This window comes from Prinia subflava, chromosome 3, assembly GCF_021018805.1.
Source record: "Prinia subflava isolate CZ2003 ecotype Zambia chromosome 3, Cam_Psub_1.2, whole genome shotgun sequence".
Classification (NCBI taxonomy): Eukaryota; Metazoa; Chordata; class Aves; order Passeriformes; family Cisticolidae; genus Prinia; species Prinia subflava.
In genome coordinates, this window is record NC_086249.1 from 44,392,362 (window position 1) to 44,415,466 (window position 23,105).

At 44.2% G+C, this 23,105-nt stretch overlaps 1 protein-coding gene across 2 annotated transcripts; it reads left to right on the plus strand.

Annotated features, from left to right (window-relative positions):
- Positions 1–664: 664 nt before the first annotated feature.
- SPRYD7 (SPRY domain containing 7) lies at positions 665–10,923 on the plus strand. Of its 2 annotated transcripts, XM_063392057.1 has the most exons (5): positions 665–822; positions 2,081–2,197; positions 5,101–5,267; positions 6,890–6,992; positions 9,481–10,923. In XM_063392057.1, the coding sequence occupies exons 1-5, from the start codon at positions 717–719 to the stop codon at positions 9,576–9,578; spliced, it is 591 nt and encodes a 196-aa protein (XP_063248127.1). In that variant the 5' UTR covers positions 665–716; the 3' UTR covers positions 9,579–10,923. The 2 variants fall into 2 exon arrangements, with proteins under 2 accessions (XP_063248127.1, XP_063248128.1); XM_063392058.1 differs by lacking the exon at positions 2,081–2,197 and having other exon boundaries at positions 673–822.
- The last annotated feature ends 12,182 nt before the right edge of the window (positions 10,924–23,105 follow it).

A 23,105-nucleotide genomic window follows, 5' to 3' on the forward strand; every position in this document is an offset into this window, starting at 1 on the left:
ACTGGAGCCGACTTTGCAGTTGAACTTAACTGAGTAAATTAGGAGAGGCTTCGAGCACAAGGAGTACTCTAGAAGCAAAGAGCACTTCTTGAAACCCTCAGGGTTAAGACTCGGAGACGGACAGGTCTGGAAAAGAAGGAGACAGAGCAACTCACAGGTGCACTTGGCAGGCCTGGCTGTGTGAACCTTTCATTCCAGTGAGCCACGTCTGAGTTTTCCAAGAATTAAAAAAGAGTAAGGTAGGGGGGAGGGAAGGAAAAGGAAAATAAACAGCGTTCTTGATACTTGGCTGAACAGCTGAGCAGTAAATTTCCATGGAGTCCCTTCTCACGTGTGAGGCTCCTTGATGCCATACCTACCACCTGCCCAGCATAATCAGTGTCCTCTTTTTTTTATATATGTATGTACGCATATATACATGAATTATCGTTTATATGCACGTACATACGTACAATACATCCTTTAGGAGGCTGCGCCGGTCGCCTCACGCCACGGCAACAACTGCGAAATAAGAGCAACAGAGGCTGCACTAGTTGTCCACTAGATTTTAATTTCTAGAGGCAAGAAGGGGCGTTAGTGTTGATTTTTTAAAAGAAGTAATTTTATTTCGCTGCAGCCCGCGCTCAGGGCGGGGCTCCCCGCCCGCCATGTCGCGGCGGGGCGGGGCCGTGCGGCGGCGGCCGTTGCGCCTGCGCGGTGCGGGGGGTGCGGCCGCCATGGCCGCCTCCGTGTTCTGCTGCTTCTCGTGGTGCCGGGATGGCGGCGCCGGGCACATCCCGCTCAAGGAGATGCCCGCCGTGCACCTGGACACGCAGCGCATGGGTGAGCGCGGCAGGGCCGCTGCCGCCGCCGGGCGGCTCCCCGCGGCCAGGGCCGCAGCCCCGGGGCGCGGCACGGGGTAACCGCTGGGAAAGTAGCTTTGGGGCTACTTCTTTAGCAGGAATTGGCGGTTTTCAGGGGGAAAAAATAAGGAAGCTTGGTTTAAAAAGTGGTTTAAAGCAGTTTGGGTTTAACTGAAGCTGATCGGCACAGCGAGTGTGTGAGGTGCCCCAGGGGGGCAGGCTGCCCGGCGGGGCTGTCGTGGTCAGGTGGGCACGGGTGGCTCAGAGCCGAGGGCCTGAGTTCGCAGAACCGCAGGATCTGCGAGGCTGGAAAAGACTTCTGAGGTCATCCAGTCCAGCCTGTGACCCAACTCCATACGCCAGCCACACCAGGGCACTTAATGCCACGTCCAGCTTTTCCTTAAAACATCTCCAGGGACGGAGACTCCACCCCAGTCCCGGCAGTGGAGACGAGGAAGGCGGCAGGCCGTGCCTGCGTGCCTGGGTCTAGTCCGTGCTGCTCCTTTGAGGATACCCTCAGCATGAGCTGTCCGCAGAGCCTGGCCGGGCTGCGCTGAGGAGAGAAGGGATCTGGGCCAGCAGCAGCAGAGCCGGGGGAGAGCTGGGGAGGAATAGGTACGGTCCAGCGCTCGAGCACAATTGTTAGCCACAGCCTCCCGTGTGCTTGGCCATGGCAACAGTGCCTAAAGGTGAAGTCGTCCAATGGAGAAGGAAAACTTAGCAGAGGATTTTTTTTCTCTCTGTATTGGCAGGCACATTTCTAGTAGAAGGACTATTTCTGAGACTAACTAAACACCTTGCCATTCCATCGATCATTTCTACCCGATATGCTTTTCCTTCTTGTTGCAGAATGCTTTTTCTCCGATGTTAGAGAACAGAGTACAGGGCTTTGGTCTCACAATGAACCCTTTCTGACTAAATTGTAAGTTATGCTTCTGATGTGGCTAAGAAAAAGTTCTAATCAGCATGGTGCCATAAAGCCTGAGAGGTGAAAATTAGATCAGCTTATAGTTTTTAAATAAATAAAACCTAGTGGAAAGATGAGCTAGCTTGTAGACAACCTTCCTTCTCTTGCTTCAGTGCACGGTGCATCATCATATTTCTCACAGACTAATGAAGCTTTTACTTGGGGCAAAAGTAACAAAAACTGGTCTTAATCTTTAGGGCTTTTTGAGGGCTGCTTTCAGATTTCTAAAAATGTTTTGAAGTTCTGTGGGTTTTTTTTTTTCTTCTTGCAGGGACAGATGTCGTCATTGTTAAAAATGGCAGAAGAATATGTGGTACGGGAGGCTGCTTAGCCAATGCACCTTTGCATCAGAACAAGAGCTATTTCGAGTTTAAAATCCAGTCCACAGGTTAGTCAGCAAAAAATATACAACTTTAAACTTGGGAGGTATGTTACATTGCGTGCTGGTGGCAGTATCTCAAATGCTCAGCACATGCATCTTTCTAATTGCATCCTTGAACTTGGGAACGTTGGAAAGATTTGTGAGTTCCTGTGTGAAAAGAAATTTCTTTTTTTTCTTTTTTTAAATTTTGACTCCAAAAATATTAAAAGTAATAGTAAGTGTATTACTAGAGGAGTGCAAATATTAAGCCCTCACATTGTTTTGTATGCTGTTATAGGCATGTTTTTCAGGTGACATAATTTAGAAATTATTTTTGCTCAATAAATGCTTATGACCACATAAAACACTGTAGCTATGAAGTATTTTTAAGGAGTGCAGTTTATCCAGTGATATTTGTATCTATTTATCTACCCTCATTTGCTCTTAGCAGACATTGTTTGTGCTACCTTATGCTACCCTTTGCTCTTCAGATCAAGTGTGTAGCACTTATTTTGACACTGCCTTATCCAGGGGAGCCTTTCAATGCCTTGTTCCTTTATTTCCTCAGCTTCACTACTACAGAGAGCACTCCAGGCTTGCCTGTATTCTAGCATGAAAAATCAGCCTGTATTTTTAAAAGCTGCTAGCAGATGCTCTGAAAATGAAGCTGTGCTTTCCCTAAGTGTGTGTGGGGAGGGAAGAGGAAGGGAAGTGTTAGTCCAGAGACAGGCCTTATGTACCAGCTGGAGCTTGGTGCTGAAACGTTTTGGGTAAGAGTTGTTTGCCTTCAGGTGGGTTGGAGTGCAGGCAACATGGACACAGATCTGCCCAGAACACCTTGCAATCCAGCTTGTTGGTTAGTTTTCAGCTACATGTAAGCCCACATCCATCTTAACTTGGCAATTTTATTGTCCTGTGTGTTGGGAAGAATCCATTGCAGGTGTTGTTCATACATGGTCATTATTCACACAGATAGTGTATCCATGTTCTTACACTTGAGAAATATGGGAAGTAAACTCTGCTGGTCCCTGTGAGCCTTTTTTCCTCTCTTCCTGTGCCCCAAGGCAGGAGAACTGTAGAAGACTTAAAGTAAATCTTTGATTTCCAGAAGTATCCCTGCACGGTCAGTTAGATATTATCTATGGGGTCCTCCTGACTATTGTAAAGTTTTCTGAAGTCAAATCACACTCTTGTTGTTTTCATTCTTGGCATTAGAAAAAATTATTCTACAGTTTCATCTTTTGAAAATAATGACATTTTTGCCTCTTTGCCACTTTAGTCTTTTCTAGACTAAACATCCCAGTTTATTGGGGTTTTTTCATTGTCTCCTTATAGATGAAGTTTTTACACTTCTGATTGGTTTTGTTGTTGCTTCTACAAGATCTCTAGTCAGCCTAATCTCTGTTGAGGTACAGTGATTAACGTGGATGCTCTGCGTCACGTGCAGCAACAGTAGATGACCTCATCTGTTTTATACACACATCCAGAAGTTTTCCACAGCAGCAGGGCACACTCACACTCAGCAAGTGGTCTGTGAACTGGTTACCAAGCCACTACTCTATTTGTGTCACTTACTGTTCCTACTTACCTGCTCTTATTCACAATTTAGTAAAAAGAGATGCACTTTCTTTATTTCTAACCAGTTAGTCAGGATCACTTTAAACTTGAGGGGCCTCTCAAGAGCTTGCAGTCCTGTCAGGTTGGGATTGTCAGAACATCTAATCAACATATTGTCATGTTATTCAGGTAATTGGTGGGAATGCAGAACAGGATCTGACCTTGTGCATTCAATGCAAAACCTCAAACCCCACTTGAGTCATCTTTGTTGATTTGACAGGGTGCTATTGATGAGTAATTCTGGAACAGTTTTCTAAACACTCGTGCCTTCGTATTGCTGTAACTGTCTAGACTATGTTTTCATCATTTGACTATTTCAGTGTTGTATGAATTTCAAAAATATTACCAAATCAAGGTCTATAATATTAACACTTTCTTTTTTTCCATAAGACTAGTCTAATTAGCTGAAAAGGGAAAATTTGTTGTTTACAGATGCTAGTTGGATTTATTTTTTGTATCCTCCTACAGTCTCAGAGTTTATTTTCAATATTTTTCTGGGAATAAAAGTTGAGCTGAGTGGTTACAATTCTCTTTTTCAGAGATCCTTATTTTCCAAGATAGATGCTGTTTGTCTTCAGTCTCCTGTGGCTCCTTGTGCTAGGTCTGGTCAGGATGAAGTTAATTCTCTTCATGGCAGCTGCTGTGGTTCTGGGTTTTAGATTTGTGACCAATGCAATACTGATAACAAAAGAGTACTGATGACACACCAATATTTTAGCTGTTGCTGAGCAGGGCCTGCACAGCATCAAAACCTCCTCTGTTTCTCACTCTGCCCCTCCAGTGAATACAGTTAAGGTTGCATAAGAGCTTGTGAGGGGACATAACCAGGTGGATGACCCAAACTAGCCAAAGAGATATTCCATAGCACGTACCACCTGTCTTGTTCAGGAATAAGTGGGAGAGGAGAGGATTTAGGGAGATCATCTTTTGCTTGAGAATTGCCTGGGCATCAGTCTGCCCGTGGGAGATGGTGAGTGATTACCATTGCATCACTTTGTCCTGTTGTCTCTTTCACTTCTGCTTTACTTACTAAACAATTAATTTTTAGCTGCAAGTTTTCTTGGTTTTACTGTTCCTTTCCTCTTCCTCTATTCCATGGGGGCCTGGAGTGAGGAAGAGAATGACTGGCTGGATGGTGCTCAGCTGCCAGAGCTACCAGAGCTAACCTACAATAGTTCTGGTATTTCCAGGAGATATTTACTGGTAGTACTGTCATGGCATTAGTTTAAAAACAAATCCTTTATGCTGTCCTGTTTTAGTCAGTCTTCAAAATAACATGGTTTTTTCCTTACTGTGTTAATGTCACATTTTAGGGATTTGGGGTATTGGAGTTGCAACCCAGAAAGCAAACTTGAATCAAATTCCGCTTGGTCGAGATGTCCACAGCCTGGTGATGAGAAATGATGGAGCTCTCTATTATAACAATGAGGAGAAAAGCAGGCTACCAGCAAACAACCTTCCTCAGGAGGGCGATGTGGTGGTGAGTTTCTTAAGGCTTTCTTACTTCCTCACCTCTTCCCAGATGGCTTTGATTTGCAGCTCTGTGGTCAAACGGACTGTTTTAAATCAGATTGTTCAGTTTGCATCTCCCAGTTTGGAAAGTGCTGGGATATAAATTCCTGTTGTCTTTGAATGGATCAACAGCTTGGATATGGGTGGACTTCATTCTTGGTATAGATGGATTCCTAATGAGGGACGGACTTGACCAGAGTTTGAGACATAGTTTCTGATGCTCTATTGCAGTATCTGCCTGACTGATAACTCCCATCACAAGGATCTTACATTGTCTGACATGGGAGCTGCCTGAACAAACAATGTGCTGGAATGCTTTACATGGCTGTGCACCATGCCCAGCTGAACTCAAAATCCCTCAGCCAACTGGTTAATGATTAGAAGGACAGAGGGGAGCAGAGATGGGTCCTGGGTGATAAACATAATTGTATTTTTAGCCAAACTTGTAGTTTGTGAGGCTATTAAGAGGGGAGGTGGGTAATGTTCACTGGAAAATGGTTGAGAGAAAATTTCGGTTTTTTGTACCTTACTATCTCAGGTTTCTCAAAACATCCTTAAGTGGCTTTGTTCAGAAGAAAGTGTTGTGGATTTAGTACTGTCATTTTCTCCTTGTCTTCTTAGGTATTTTCAAAAGTACATGAGAGCAATGCAGTGAAATTGAGATCATTTATCACTCCTACTTTTTCATGCTGGTAACTTGCCTCTCTATAGCCATGGTTAGAAATGCCATCTTTAGAAGCCCCAAACAGCTAAGGGGCTTTACCCTCAAATACAGTACTGTTCTTTTAATCCCCTTCTGAAACTGTTTTTTGAAGGGTTGCTGACTGTTTCAGGGTTTGGTGAACTAGTGTGGTCTGAACAGCTTCAACTAATCACAAAAAAGTAACTGATGTGTTACTGCTAACTCCCCCATTTCCATAAATATCCAGTTATTTTGTTCTGTCATGGAAACAAATTTTTGAAGTCCTGCATGAGCACACATATTGTCAGGCTCAGACATACCCAAGCAGTGAGAAAAGTCCTTTAGCTAACATATAAGTAAGCTACTATCTTGTTAGTGTTTGCTTTCTGCTCTGTGGTCAGCATGTTTATAGCATTGTGTGTGAAACCACGGTCTGTTGCTGCCCGCAGAGTAAATGGAACTGAGAGGGGTTTCCATATGGATGTATGGAAGGATGAATTTGGTTCATAGCATCATTATTTATTAAAGTTGTTTCCATCAGATGATACAAACAAGATTGCAAACCGCCTCATACTCAAAATCATTGAACATCTTGTGTTTCTTTAACGTGGTGAAGTTTAGAAATTTGTTGTGTAAACTCAGTAAGGTGCAAATTGTATTGTGCAGTACTGTGCTGCATCCCAGTTGAACAGATTAAGGAATCCTGAGTATTTGAAAATACAGATGGTACTGGTCATTTATTAACTTCTGGTCCTCGGCAGGAATATGTCACGTGAGATTTTCTAACATGCTGTGGTTTGCATAATGGTGTTAAAATCTGCCCGTGGCTAAGAAAGCTAAGTTAAGCAGCAGTCTTATGGGTATAAAACTGTTGATGCTTTTTTTTGTTAATTTTCTGTTCTTTGTAGGGCATTACATATGACCATGTAGAATTAAATGTATATTTAAATGGCAAGAACATGCATTGTCCAGCTTCAGGAATCAGGGGGACTGTCTATCCAGTGGTCTATGGTAAGTCAGAGATTTTCAAACTGTTTCACATTATGGAAAAAATTTTCATTCCAGTTCTGTTTTGTGAGCTGTGTATTCTTCTCACGTGAATGGAACACACATCAATCATCTATTCCTGGCAACTACAACAATTAATTACATGAAAATGCAAACCTAGCGAATTACAAAATAATATTTTTGCCTCATTTTTAATGCTGCTTAATAGGAAAAAAAGCACTGCTTACTGACTGCTTAGTGTCCACATCCAGCAAGCTGGGGAGATGCTGCACTCAGTCTAAAAGTTGTGAGGTAAAAAAAATATGAAGCAAATGGCAGACTTGTGGGTTAATCTGATTTATCTATGAAACTTGGTATTTATGCCTTTTAATTTCATATACTTCATGAATGCCTTCAGCGTATAGCAATAGAACTGTTTGTATTTCCTTGAACTTCCTGCGCAGTTTCTGCCCATTGCCACTTGTCCTATTGCTCAGCACCACCAAGCAGTGCCTGGATCCACCCTCTTCAGATACTCATAGGTAGTGATGAGATCCCCTCTCAGTCATCTCAAGACTGACCAGGCCCAGCTCCCTCAGCCTTTTCTTACAGGAGAGATGCTCCAGTCCCCTCATCATCTTTGTCACCATCCTCTGGACCTGCTCCAGGAGCTCCATCTTCAGTTTATCTGAGCCTCATCTAAGTAGTAGCTTAGATGATTAATAAAATGATTAGTAAAAATTGGTAAAATCATTTTGGTCTTAAGGATAACCCTTAGCTACATGATGGAGATGATTTTTAATTTCATGGTGGGTTCCTAATGAACTATTGGCATGTTTCCATTTATATCTTGATACATTTTGATTGATACAGAACTTTATGAGCAGGAAGAAAATCCCCCAGATGTGTTGTAGAGTCTTTGGAGTCTATAAATGTAGCTGGTGAGTTACTTGGTGCTTCCAAGCCCTAAGGGTGGAATCGTTTTACACGGTCGAGCTGCGATGCGTCCTTCAGCCACGTGATGGCGGTGCTGAAATGCGGTGGCAGCTCCGCGGGATCTCCTCATGAGCAGCAGCAGAGTTACTGTGTGGCTGCATCTTCCCTCGGTTTTGGAAGGGGTCTTACACAGCATGAAGAATGAAGGTTGCTTTCACAAAATACTTGGTGGCATGTTAGCCTACTGTTAATCTTTTCCTCTCTGACTAAAAAAGTTCCATGCCTGGGGAGTGCAGTGACCTTTTATTGCTGGGCTCTTCTTGTCTTCCTCCACAAGTGGGCATAATTTCATCATAATTGTCATGTCTCCTACATATAGCTATAACTTGAAGCCTGCAGGTTGTTTTTGTACACTACTTACTTGGTATAAACTGCAACTACAAGTGTCCTTAATTTAATGTGAACTTCTAGTCCTGTGGAAGGATTTGGCCATACAGAAGAAAGTTTCTCAAACATTTACCCTATTCAGACTAGAACTAGAGATATTTTTCTAAAAGGAATGTGATAGATCAGGCAAACACAGTGTCAAGCTTGAGAAGATAAAACAAAAAAATGGACTTAAAGGTTATTCCCTACAGCAGTGGTACCTCAGGCATTTCAATGGGAGCAAGACATATACACTGTGTAAGTACGAGAGAGCTGTACAAACACACTGATAGGAGTTTTCACAAAGCCTAGGAGGGAAAAATTCCGACCTTGTCTCTGAGATAGCTAAATTCCAAAACATGGAGATGAAGTTTTTCTTGTTTGAACTAATGTTGATAGTCTGCCAGGTTCATCTCAGAAGCTGTCTTTGAAAGAGACCTTACTTTTCTGACTAGGTGGGCGTTTCAGTTTGGTAGTGAAGTATACAGAGGCGTTGCTCTGAAAATACTCAGCAGTTTCTTTTTTATATTCTACACTGAAAGTACAGTTGCAGGTGGGTAGATTATGCAGGGGGTCAAAAACTGGGAGAAGTTCTGTAAAAACACCACATTAACTTCCAACTTCAAGAAGCAGTCAAAGAAGTTCTCTTTGGATTATATGCTAAAACTGATGGTTTGATATCAACCGCTGCACACGTGTGAAACCTTGCAAACTTTCAAAAATCCACTGTAGACAGCTGAAACTCCAGCAGAATTAGGAACAGAAAAATATGCACATGAAGAGGTGACATCCCTGTAAGGTTTATCTGGTAGCATCCTTAATCTGTAAATTTCTGGAGAAATTGAGTAGAAAATTTGGAATCAATAGCCTGAAGCTCTGCTAACACTCCCAGTGAAATCAGACATTCTCATTGACTTCACCAAGGAACCTTTACTGAGTAAACAGCAGAAAGAGAGATGGTTTCCTCACCTGGCATAAGGCCTTACCAAATTCCTTGAAGAGATTTCTTCTAATTGTGTATATGTAATGGATGTATTGAAGAAATTCTTTGTGGTTTGAGCACAGTCTGCAGCCTATTAAGATGGTATAAAAGAGGATCAAATTGTAAGGGTTCCTTCTTTAATTCCTTCCTTTTGGTTCTCTTCTGCAGTTGATGACAGTGCCATTCTGGATTGTCAGTTCAGTGAATTTTATCATACACCTCCACCTGGGTTTGAAAAGATCCTCTTTGAGCAGCAAATCTTCTGAATGTCTTCGTACTGAGAATTTGCACCCTGCACTGTTACAAAAGCTTTGTCATCTTGAAGCCTCACTTTACTTTTAGGAAACATATCTGTATTTTTAGTAAGTACTTGTGACTGTTGTCTGCAGAATAAATATGTTAACTGCAACACCAGGTAAATGTGTTACAAATAAGAGTTTTCTGGCATTGTTTTGTGGTTGAAAACGAGTGTTTTGGGGCAGGGCTTTTCTCTGATTTGCACTTGATGCATAAGGAGACTAAGGGATATTGCTGTTGTCACTATTATATCCAGTATTTTGAATAAACTGGAGCTCTGTAAGGAGAACAGTTCTTACGCATATGATAGCTATGGAGATGGGCAGTTCTCATGATTTTCCCCCCAGCCTTTTTCTCAGAGAAATTATGTCATTTCTTTAAAGGATGCACTGTTTTTCTAGACTCTGATTTGGAGTTGTGGTGTCCCAGTTCTGCACAATGGCTAATAATACAATGGCATAACTAGCAGCTAGATACCTTTTTTCTTTTTTGGCAAGGTGTAGGTTAATCCATTCCCTCAGTCTTAGACCAGCAAATACAGCTTATCTGTTTCTTCTAGCTTTTCATTTGCTTTTATTGTGACAAAAAAAATAAAATATTTTATAGTAATACTTTTTATGTTGAAGCTTAAAAAGTAAACCTGAACACTGCCTGTGTGTTTGAGGACCACCATGCTCTGTTACTCTGGTAAGAGCAAGTACAGCTCACTCAGCTTGGGTAAGCAAAGATCCAGATGAAGGATATGAGATGTTATGGTAAAGCCTTACATCTAAACTGTAAATTAGATTATTCTCTTATGGAATAGCATATTTAATTTCTTCATGAGTCATTTATAAATGGCTAAGACATTGTTCTAAAATGTGATGCCCTTGAATATACATTGTGAGATGCTATTTTTTCCTTTCTTGTCATATTTAATATACTTCCTAGAAGAATTTTTATTGTAAAAAAAAATATCTTCATACTGAATGTTTGTGTTTTGGTTTTGGCTTTTCCTGTGTTAATGTGTTTGCATAAATGATTTTATTTAAATATTTTTAGAAATTACCTTATTCTGAAATTTTCAAATACAAACAGCTTTCTCAAAGCCTTTCACCTTAGGATTTACTACATCTGTCTTAATTCTGTCTCCCATGTTTTCCTTCCTTTTAGCCTTGCTGTCACATGACAGTATTGCATTTTGAGAACTTTTCAACCTTGTCAGCATTATGGTGTAAATCTTTGGGAGATTAGAGTGCAGTTTTATCATTTTCCTTTGAAGTCTGCTCAGATCAGAGTTGGGTAATGAGAAATAAAACCTAAGTCCTAAAACACCTTCCCCTGCACCCCTCCTGTCTTTCTGGGCTTAAATTTTTTCCCAATCTGCTCTGCCTCGTTCCCCCAGCGGCACAGAGGGACAAGGAATGGGGGCTGTGGTCAGTTTCTCCCATGTTGTCTCTGCTGCTCCTTTTTCCTCAGGGAAAGGACTCCTCACATTCTTTCCCTTCTCTGGCATGGGTCCCTCCCTTGGGAGGCAGTTCTCAGGAACTTCTCCACTGTGAGTCCTTTCCATAGGCTGCAGTTCTTCATGACCTGCTCCAGCACAGATCCCTTACACTGGGTACAGTCCTTTGAGAACAGACAGCTCCAGCATGGGTCCCCACGGGACCTGTTCTGGGTCACAGCCTCCATGTGGCATCCATGTGCTCTGGGTGGGTCCTCCACAGGCTGCAGGGGGATCTCTGTTCCCCCATGGATCCCCAGGGGCTGCAGGGGCACAGCTGCCTCACCATGGGCTGCACCAGGGGCTGCAGGGGAATATCTGCTCCGGTGTCAGGAGCACCTCCTGTCGCTCCACTGACCTTGGTGTCTGTGGGGCTGTTTCTCTCATGTTCTCACCCCTGTCTGTGGCTGAAGTGGTGCAGTTTCCCCCCTCTACCCCTTCCTAATCTATTATCCCAGGGGCTCTACCACTGTCTCTGCTGGGCTTGATCTTGGCCAGCAGTGAGTCCGTCTTGGACCCAGCTGGCATTGGATCTGTCAGAGATGGGGCAAGCTTCTGGCATCTTCCCATGGAAGCCACTCCTGCGGCCCCCGTGCTACCAGAACCTTGCCATACAAACTTAATACAGCTTCACACAGCCTGGGCTTCAGATATCAGATGCAGCCCTCCAAGTCCCATGTTGCAGGGATTGCCTGTGACCTCTGTCTGAGGCCAAGAAAAATGGCCCTCTGTCCTTCCAGAGGTACACTGTCTTGGAGAAGCTGTGCTGCCAACTGGATGAGTTCAGGAGGCAGTGAGCAGCTGGCACATCAGGGAACATGAAAGGCAGACAGGATCTTCTCTGGGTCTTAACAGCTTGAAGAGCCTCAGACCCCATCTATAGCAGGGAAGACAGAAGTGTGTGCCTTGCACTATCAAGGTAAGCGAACCCTCTGGAGAAAAGGATGGATGGAAGCTGATGACTTCTGGAACCACGAGGAATGTTCTTGCCACACCTATGGGTTACAGCTGCAGAACAGGTTCATTGCTCTCTTAGTTGAAGAGAAGCTAGATGAGCATGGGGGGCCGGGTGGTGAACGATACTTGCTGGTGACAGGAAAGGGAGTGAGAAGGAGAAGGCACTAATAGGACAAGTCAGTAATTAACTGTAGATCCAGTGTTGGGGACATCCTGTAAGATCCTAATAGACAGGTTGTGGTAAGAACAGACAGTGAGGTGGACTGAAAACTGGATGAATGGCCAGGCCCAGTGGGAGGTCAGTGGTACTAAGTTTAGTTGGAGGCCAGGAACCAGCACACTGCTCCAGGGTCAGTACTGGCTCTGGTCCTCTAATACCCTCATTAATGTCCTGGATGATTGTGCAGAGTGTACCTTTAGTGAGTTGGCATCTGACACAAACCTGGAAGCATCCTGGCTGATATGCCAGAGGGTTGTGTTGTCATCCAGAAGGACCACAACAAGTTGGAGAAATGGGCTGATGAGAAACTTGTGAAGTTCAACAAGGAGAAGTGCGAAGTCCTGCAGTTGGGAAGGAACAACCTCATCTATCTGAACAAGCTGAGGGCTATCCATCCAGGAAGCAGCTTGGCAGAAAGGAACCTGTGAGTCCTGGTGGACAACAAGGTGAACTGAGCCAACAATGTGCCCTTGCAGCAAAGAAAGTGAATGGTATCCGTGGCTGTGTTAGCCAAAATACTGCCAGCAGGTTAATGGAGGTGATCCTTTGCCTTTGCTCAGCCCTGGTGGGGCCACACTTGGACTGCTGTGTCCAGTCCTGGACTCCCTGATACAAAAGTGACAGAGACACACTGGAGAGAGACTGAAGAAGGGCCACAAGATGATTAAGGGTGAAACATCTTCCCTATGAGACAAGGCTGGGAAAGCTCAGACTGTTCAGCCTGGAGAAGAGAGGGCTCAGGGAGATTTGATCAGTGCATATAAGACTGAAGGGGGGTGAAAGGAATGTGGAGCCAGGCTCTTTGCAGAGGATCACAGTGGCAGGACTAAAGGCAGTGGGCAGAAACATATGCAGGAGGCTCCCTCTGAGCATCAGGAAACATTTTTTACTGTCAGGATGACTGAGCACTGGCAGAACTTCGCCAGATGGGTTGTGGAGTCATCATCCTTGGAGATCCTCAAAAGCCAACTGGACATGGTTCTGGGTAGCTGGGTCTAGGTGACCCTGCATGAGCAGGAGGGTTGGACCGGGTGACATCTGGAGATCCCTTCCCAGCTCATCCATTCTGTGTTCATTCAAATGGTTCACCTGGAGTTATATTTCTCATGTTCATGGGTAAAGGAGGAAGCATTTAAACAAATTCTAGTCACTGTATCTAACTGCATCCAGCAAACATCTGTCTCTGAGGACTGCTGTGGTTAAAAATATTTAACAGTAGAAGCTGCTACCTTGAGCTTAATGTAGACTTGCTTTAAAATGGAGAGGAGGCTGTCTTCATCAAAGTTGGTATTTGAAATGAAAAACATTTTGGTAAATATAAAATACACTAAGTATCCGCTACATTCACCAAAAATATGGAAAGAGCCTGCTTTTGTGGCTTAAATTTGTTCATTTCTCATCTTAAACAGATAAAGATGCATTTGTAATACTGCACAATGTAACTGCATCTCTTCTGTAAAAGTCAGAAAACTTACTGCTTTATTACTGGTGACACAGGAAAACTCCACAAAAAAAAAAGGTGAATAAAATCTTTTAAAATCTTATGTCATGGGTTAGCACTGGCCAGATGTTAGTGCACCCATGAATATATGTTTTTTTCTCTAACAACTCCTGTGGGATGTGATCAGGAACAGAGCAGAGCAGGCTTAAATCTTGAAAACAAAAAAAAACCCACCAAAACTTTATTAATTACATAAGAACAGGGACAGAAATACTCTTAAACACACACAGAGACAGAAATAAAAACTTCTTAGAACATTTCTTCTCCCAGTTTCTACCTCCCCACCCATCACTCTTCAAAGACCAACTCTTGGGTTTTAGATTAAACAATCACCACTCAAAAACAAACTAATCTTCAATTCAGCAAGGGAGAGAGGAGTCTCTCTCGCACCACAGACTGTTCCTCAGAAAACACGGGTCCACCCCTTATGTGTTTCCATGTCACCTATAGCACCGCCCGGAGAAGTCTGCTAAGGTGACACTCTCTTTTTCCTATGTCCAGTGCTCTCACCGCTGTCTCATAGGCCACAACTACATACAGGGCTTTTTAAGGATGCTGCATGCCGAGCTCTCCCCTTTTTTACCCAGGGGCCGGGGTTCCAGGAGCAGGTCTGCCCTGAGGGCAGAGGGCACCACCTCACCCTCCCCCTCTCTTCTCTGCTCGCTCCAACTCTTCAAGTGCCAGTCACTGTAGCAAAAGCAAGGGGCAGCTGCATCCACCCAAAAATGCAGTTTATGTTCAAAAGAGACTCAAGTTCAGTCCATGGCTGACATTATGCAAGAAAAGTCCAGCTCCAAGGCTACTCCTCTCATTCTTCCATCGAGTTCCTTCCAATCATGCTTTATCATCTCGGGCCCAGGCCGCTTCCCTCTCTCCGAAAACCACCAGTCATGAGAATCAATGTCTAAGAAAAGTTTCTTTCTGCCAAGCAAGGGTTAACAGTTTCTTCTCGGCAGGGTGCAGGCTCAGGCACTCCCAGGATCCGCAAACCCCCACGTGGCTCGGCACCTTCTCCCGGAGTTTGGGGGGGAGGAGGGGGGTGAGCACACACAGCAGGCACTTCCACAGTTTTCCACCCCTCCATCCTGGACGGGGCAGCTCAGTTCCAGTCCTGTCCCTTCTCTTCTCCCCCCCCCCCGGGGCTCCGGCTTACCTGAGCCGACCACGTGTTTCCCCTCCCCCACCCAGCCTCGTGGCCGGGCGGGGGAAGGAGGCTGGAGACGTCTCTCTGCTGAAACCCGGATCCGAAAAGAGGCCAAGCCCCCCAGACTCCTGCTTTTAACTCTCTGTGTCCTCAGAGGCGTGTCCAAACCTCTGAGTGACCAACCCAGGTGCCAGCAGAAAAGCTGATCACTGATTGGACTGCCCACATCTCCCTGGAAAAATTCACCTCCCCCCCCCCAACCACGACATCTTACTATCATCTATTCATCAAAATGGAAAGAAAGACCAATTTTCACCTGAAAGTAAGTTTTTTGATGAGAGCTCTTAAAAGCAGCAAGGCTAGATTTAACATTGGCCACAGAAATAGCATGTGAGTTAACCTGTGTGTCAGCCTGTCATATCAGCACTTGGCAATGAATCCAGATGTTTTCCCAGCAGTGTTCCTAGTCCCATCTTTGCCCAAAGAAATGGGATGCAATACTCATTTCTAATAGTTGCATTTCAGTAAAAAGTAAATTTCAGTTAAGCTTTAGCAATATATTTACTAGTAGCAAATTTATTTTCACAAGAATGAATCATATTTCCCAGTGAAATGGTCGAGGTATTTCCACTAATTGTTTATACCCAAAATGTTTTCTTAATCTTTGAATGTTACAATTTTGACACCCTGTGTCTATGAGTACAAAACTTTGTATTAACTAATGTTTCCTGACTCCTATTGATGTACTGTGGCAGCAAGATATGAAGTCTGAAAAAGACTTTATTTTTGAATCCACAAATCGATAGAAGTGACAGGATACATAATACAGGTTACGTATAGATCAGAGGAGTTGTTATTTTTATAATACTGGAACTGCCTGTGGTGCTTCTGGGGTAGATAAAATCCAGTAGTACTATTCCAACAAGATTAAAATCCTAATTAGATACTAGAAGGCTAGAAACAACTGTCAAGGATTTCCTGAAAAGGTGCTCTTCCACAAAAAGATCAGGATGCAGTACCATACATTCTCTGCAAAGGGACACTTTATGCTGTGCATTGGGGTCTCTTAAATGCCATTCAGCACAGTTCTAATCCCACGCTCAAAAAGAGCTTTCAGAGATGGCAGGACATGGCATTCAGGTGCAGATGTTCATGAGAATACAGACTTCCATGAATATTCAGGCTGTTTTTCCTTTTCTCGGCTTTCTTGGGAGTGCACTGCTGTTCATACAGCTGTGTGCAAAAACAACAGAAGGAACTGGGTTCTATAGTGGGAATTTCTTTACTTCATCTGAGTTTTTAGGTTATTTTTGTGTATTCACTCATCTTTCTTATCAGTTTGTGTTGATGTTGCCTTGCATACTGGCAACCAGTTGAGTTCCTGGCTGAGATAAATTCCACAAATGTCCACAAGTAAATCAGTAAAACATTGTTTCATACCTTTCTCTCTGAATCCAGACTCTAAGACCCAAGGATCCAGCCCACCAAGTAACCTAAGATGTTCAAAACTGCTGTTTCTTCTGGAAATGAAATATCTCTTGCTTTAGTGAAGATCTACTCACATAAATGTGTCCAAAACTAAGCCACTGAGGTACTTAAAGGAAGCTGTGATGGAAGATTTGCAACAAATTTAAGTGCCTCTTCACTCCTCTTCACTGTTCTTTCCCTTGCCCAGTTCTGCAATAAAACAGTTTCCAGTATAAATATCTTGGACTTACTAGAATTATAGAATCACTCAGGTTGGAAGAGACTTCTAAGATACTCAAGCCCAACCAGCACTGCTAAGTCCACCACTAAAGTTTGTCCCCGTGTGCCACATCTACATGTTCTACCTGCAGGAATGAGGACTCCACCACTTCCCTAGGCAGTCTGTTCCAAAGGTTGACAACCTTTTCGGGGAAGACATTTTTCCTAGTATCCAATCTATCCAATCCTAATCCAATCCCCTGGTACAAGTGGAGGATGTTTCCTCTTGTCCTGTCACTTGTTACATAGGAGAAGAGACCGACCCCCATCTCCACCCATCTTTCGGGCACTTGCAGAGTGTGACAAGGTCCCCCCTGAGCCTCCTTTTCTCCAGGTTAAGCACCCCCAGCTCCCTCAGACACTGCTCAAAAGCCTTGTGCTCCAGACCCTTCGACACAGCTCTGTTGCCCTTCTTTGGATACACTCCAGCACTTCAATGATAGAGATTTCTAGATGAAAGTGCAAAGGATTAGGGAGAGCTCTCAGGTGTACAGTGCTTTGTACCTTTGCTTTTCTTGAGTGCTTCATGTGTAAGCTCTCTGTTGAGGCAAATCTCAATGGCTTGAATGTTGAATTTTTGTTTGTTGAATATTTGTAAGCACAAAGACTTAGAAGTACCATTTCTCACCTCACTTGGCTTGTGCAAGAACCCTTTATTATTTTCTTTATTTTAGTTTCCCTGTCCAGACCTTTCAGTTTTTCTTAGCTCCTTTTCTAGCTCTGTGTTGGAGCTAAGAAAGCTGATCTAATCTGGCTGCCAAGATGAGTCAGCAGAAGAGCTCTTTGTCCCTCCACATAGTCTTGGAGTCTGACACTTCCTGGGAAGAGGAATAATTTCTTAGACACTGGAATTTCCTTTGCTGCAATCAAGAGAGGTGGACTGGGGATTACATTCTCATGGCTAAAATGCCAGAAAATCAGTGTAAAGTGTATAAATAAAACTAAGGTCACTATTCCTTAATTCCAGAGCATGCCAAGGAAACAGTTTATATCTTTGTGTATATGTATTTAGGTCGCATTGTGCCTGCAATTTAATTCAAGAGAATATAGGGTGAGCAAAAACTGAAGCCAAGTCACATCATGGAAAACTCTGGCATGTTTACTAGACAAGACATTTCCTAGCTTCAAACGTGAAAACTTGAGTCATTTTTCTTGGATGTGCTCATTATATTGGCAAGCAGTACATGTTAAAATCCCCATTGTTGAGAAATCTAAATTCCCTTTCCCCTTAAAATATCTGTACTCAGTACAGGAGGGCTTATGACCTTTTCATAAGTGTACAAGTATTGTACTGAATAATGGTTGCAGTAGTTCAGTGAGGATTTTGTGTGGAAAAAGTGCTGCTCTTGGCCAAAGTAAATGCCGGCAAAATCGAGATAACCTTGTGGAAGAGGCATTTTTCATGCAAATTGGTAGCTTGCTCCAGACAAAGTCATCTTTTCCTGTGTGTAGGATGGATATATCACTTCCCTCTTCAGAGGGATGTCAGGAGAACACATCCAAGGAAGGTGAGGCAGTCAAGGCCATGTTCAGACTGCTTGTACCCTAATGCCTGTCACAACTCCATCTCTCCATTGTCTGAAAAATCAAGTCTGAGCAGTCTGACTCACTCATGACTAATTTGAATGTAGTAGTTAGAACTCCTAAATTAAGCTCCTCGAGTAGGGAGTGTGAACACACCTTCAGATGTTACAGTAAAAGGAGGGCCATCTAATTATCTTAAGAGTCTGTATTTTCTCAGAGATTTCTTTAGGAAAGGATTGGGTTGCTTGTAGACCATTTCTTCAGTTCTCTTTCAATTCATGATCTTTTTTTCGTCTGCTCTAAAACCCCATTTTCCCACTAGTGTTAAAATAAGTGATACACCAGCCATTTATTTGTTGCAGGCTGACAGTTCCCAAATTCTGGGAAACTTCGTCTCTATTCAAAAAGCGATGGTCAACATAATCCTATCAGCTAAAGTCCCTGTGGGAGATGCATGTCACGCAGCAAAGGATCTCTGCTGATGCTGCTTGAATTATTTCCTCAGACAGAGTGAGCAGTAGTGACAGATGGCCTTTTTTCCTATTCTTCATGTATTGCTGGAGGTGTGCCTTGCACAGCCATGCTGGTTGGGATAAGGAAGCAAACAGAGCTGCCTTGAGGCTTCTCAACATCATAAGCACATTGAAAGTTGGGGCTCTGGGGAGAGGAGCCAGAGCTGGACCAAATGGTGAGGACAAAAACAACATTTTCTGTGTTTGGTGCTGCTGCTGCTGTCACAGTGGGGTGGGAAAGAAGGAGGTGATGACTGTAGCTGGTGCAAAAGCACATCTTGACCGCGCCAGCAAGGCTCTGATAAAACTCTACCCTAAGTATTTTGTCCTAGGTCACACAGAAAGTCTCAATTGGGTGAAGCAGGCCAGCTCTGTCAGTGAGGAGAGGGGAGGGCTGATATCCCCAGCTAACAGAGCCGTGCAAGTGGGAAGGCGCTTCTGAGCTAGTGAGTGTTAAACTGTCAAAAACATTGCTTGTAGCTGCATCACTGCTCACTGCATTCAGGAGGGTGTTACACTGCTAAAAAAAAATAAAACCCCGGTTTTACTGAAATAGCTCTGTCCTCGCTAGACGTGCTTTTCAGGATAGCACACTGCTACTCTGGAGCTGATAAGGCTGCCCTGTCGTGCAGATAGCCTTGATGATGCTGCTATTCATTTTCCTTTGTGGAATGGCAATCATAATATTTCACCCTTTGTCTCCATCCTAAGAGCCAGGGATGTCAGATCCATCCTGGGGAAACAGCCAGATCCCCCAGGTTTGGCTGTCAATTCAGCTCTGCGTCCGTCGCTCCACAATGAGCCTCCCACTGCGGGCGGTGGTGGGGGAAGGTAAGCTGTGACCTTGTGTAGCAATGAACTGCATAGCTGTGCCTTATTGTCAGTGCCTGATTGTTGCTGTCAGGATTGGTCCATAAGAAAGTTCCCTTTTAGAGCCATCTCTGTTTCTGCCCTTTCTTTCTCTTCCTTTCTTATTTTCCTGTGTCTGAATCCAGCGACACACATGATTTATACAGTGCAAACCCTATTGCATTGATGTGGAAGGATCTGCAGCTGCTGGTGTTAGCTTGGCTGGTGAATTGCTCAGTGGCTTGGATTCCTCCTAGAGCCTGGAGTCATTCTGCAACTTGACTAAGTTAAGCTTCAGCAGTTACTGCCCAGTTCCTCTCTTGGGCTGCATGATCTTGTCCTTGTATGGAGTTGTGCTGGCCTGCAGCCAGACTGCACTTCTTTGTGTCCATGTGCTCCAGAAAACATATCTAACACATTCCCTTAGCTAGCTGAATGCCCTACCTAGGCCCAGAGCTTGCTTTCACCTGGCTCTGTTTTCTTTATCCTCTGAGGAGAGGAATAAGCACAAATCCTGATCTCTCACCAAGTTACTTTGGTCATCTACAAAGATGTCCAGACCAGTCCCAGTAAAATAATGGAAAAGATTATTCTGGGAAGTTTTGAAAAACACCAGGATTGACACAGTCATTGGTCATAGCCAGCATGGCTTCATGGGGGGAGGTCCTGCTTATCAAACTAACATCCTTCTACAACAGGGTAACCCACCCAGTTGATCTCGAAAAGCCAGTGGATGTCATCATGGACTTCAGCAAAGCTTTTGATACTGTGTCTCACAGTATCCTTCTGTCTCTCACAGAGAATAACCAGCACACAGCTGGATAAACACACCATGCAATGGGGGAGCAACTGGCTCATGGGTTAGGTACACGGGGTTGGAGTGAGTGGGGTGACATCAGAGTGGGAACCTGTCACTAGTGGGTTCCACAGGGCTTCATTCTCAGCCCTGTGCTCTTCAACATCTTCATTAATTACTCAAAGGCAGGACTGGAAGGGATACAAAGTTTGCTGACAACACTAAATTGGGAGGAGCTGTTGACTCCCTTGCGGATTGAGAGGCCCAGCAGAGAGACCTTGACAAATCAGAGGTCTGGGCAATCACCACCCATATGAAGTTCAACAAGCAAAAGTACCAGATGCTGCACCTGGGATGGGACAACCCTGGATGTACAGACAGACTGGGGATTGAGAGGCCAGAGAGCAGCACTGAGGAAAGGATCCTGGGGGTCCTGGTCGATGGCAAATTGAACAGGAGTCAGCAGTGCCCTGGCAGCCAGGAGGGACCACCCTGCCCTGGGATGCACCAGGCATAGCATGGCCAGCTGGGCAAGGGAGGGGATTGTCCCCTCTGCTCTGAGCTGGGGCAGCCTCACCTCCAGTGCTGGGGGCAGTTCTGGGTGCCACAAGATAAACAAGACATTGAGCTATTAGGAGTGTCCAAAAGAGGGCTACAAATGTAGTGAAGGTCCTTGAGGGGAAGCCGTATCAGGAGGGGCTGAGGTCACTTGGTCTGTTCAGCCTGGAGGAGACTGAGGGGAGACCTCATTGCAGTCTGCAGCTTCCTCATGAGGGGAAGAGGAGAGGCAGGCACTGATCTCTCTCATGACCAGTGCCAGGACCCAAGGGAGTGGCCTCAAGTTGTGTCAGGGGAGGTTTAGGTTGGAGATTAGAGAAAGGCTCTTCATCCAGAGTGTGGCTGGGCACTGGAAGAGGCTCCCCAGGAAGTGGTCACAGCACCAGCCTGACAGAGCTCAAGAAGCATTTGGACAGTGCTTCCAAGCACCTGGTATGACTCTTGGGGTGTTCTGTGCAGGGCTCAGTGATCATTGTGAGTCCCTTCCAACTCCATATTCTGTGATTCTATGAATCTATTAGTTGTTGCTAAAAGCTTGTTAAAACTTGGAACCAAAACTGATTATACATTTTTTCAGTACAGTCCGAACACTGGGGTTGTGCGGGATGTGTGACACTTGAGCTCTGTGGACCATCTTCAGTCCTGTAGCTGGAAAGGAGCTGATCTTAGTAATGATTTTCTGGACCCAACAGTCACATGTACAATGACACCAAGCTTTTTCCCTGTAGTGCAGGCAGAGGTCAGCCTGGGAGTTATCTAGAAGTATGATTCTTCATGCCAGCTTCACAAGGGGATGGTGAGTGACAGCAGTGAGCAGGGACTTGCTTCTTCTCCAGCACTTTGCAACTACATGAAGCTGCAGCAGCCAAATAGCATAAGGCCCAAGGTTCATCTGTTCTCCAGGCAGTGCTCCTCCCAGGCACACCTTCCTCTGTGACATCTCCTCGTGGGGCCACAGCAACATGCCCTACCCATAATAAAGGCACTTTTCTAAATAATATTTAATAGTCATAAATGTTATTGCATATGGGTGCTTTGTGCCATTTGGATATGTCACTGTTGAAATATTTTCTAATGCCCTTAATGATATTAATGAAGAAAACAACCCTCTTTTTGTTGTTTTAATTGCAGTAAACAAATAGCAATCCTGCTGCTTTCAGGTAGGTTCTAAGGCCTGCAAATTGAGCTACTAGCAACAGTCTTTGCATTTGCAAAAGGCGTTCCTGCTTTTTTTTCCCCAGTATATTCTACTGAATTCTTTTAATAATCGTGACCCCTTCGTAAGTATCCCACAGCATGGTAGTGGCATTTTAGTCAGCAACCTTTAGTGGGAGGTATTCTGGAGAATAGGCTGTTTTGAAGCAGGGTGACCTTCACAACCACATTTTTACATGACCCTTGTGAAAACCGTTTTTAAAACCTGTGTAAATTAAATGAGCTAATGCAGCAGTGTGCAGGAGACGATGGACTCACAGTCAGATGGGAACAAAGGCCACATGAGAGGAAATTCAACTTAGAGGGTGCTAATTCACACCTATAAACTACGGTGCACAAAAGCAGCTGGGATTGAATACCCTGCTCCTCTTTAGATGTCAAAGACACAACAAAAAATTTGTAGCAATAATGGTTTAATCACCCTTCAAGAAAGGCTCTTGGGGAAAACTAAATGGGGGCAGGGAGAGAAGAGGAGAGTCAGGTTCAAGTTCAGCAGCAGCACCAAGAAGTCTGGCTGTAGATGCCCAGAAAGGTGCTACTGCCTCTGCTTCTGCTCCCACCAGTACCATGGGAGTGCAGCTGCCGGTAGTGGCAGAGTCTGCTTCTGCTCCAGGGATGAAATGGAACATTTGAGGAAGTGAGCAGTGATGAATCTTGCTAAAATTCCAGATTATTATTATTGTTGTTATTGTTGTTGTCGTTATTATTATTACTGTCTGAGAAACCATAAGCGTGCCAGGCTCTCCAGTGAGGAGCATGCCCAATGAATGAAGTTGATGTTAATCTTAAATGATACATTCCTTGGTTTGCTTCAGCCTCCACACCAGCATTTTTCTTGGAAAGGAGCAGGGTGCTTGGGAGAGGGTCAAGCTGCAGCCTGTCCCAACTTCTTACAAAGCTCAGAGGACCTGTGGTGCAGGGCTGCTTACCAGTGACCTGTAGGTTGGCTCAACAATTCCTGATCCCTTCTAAAACCTCATTCATCCAATCC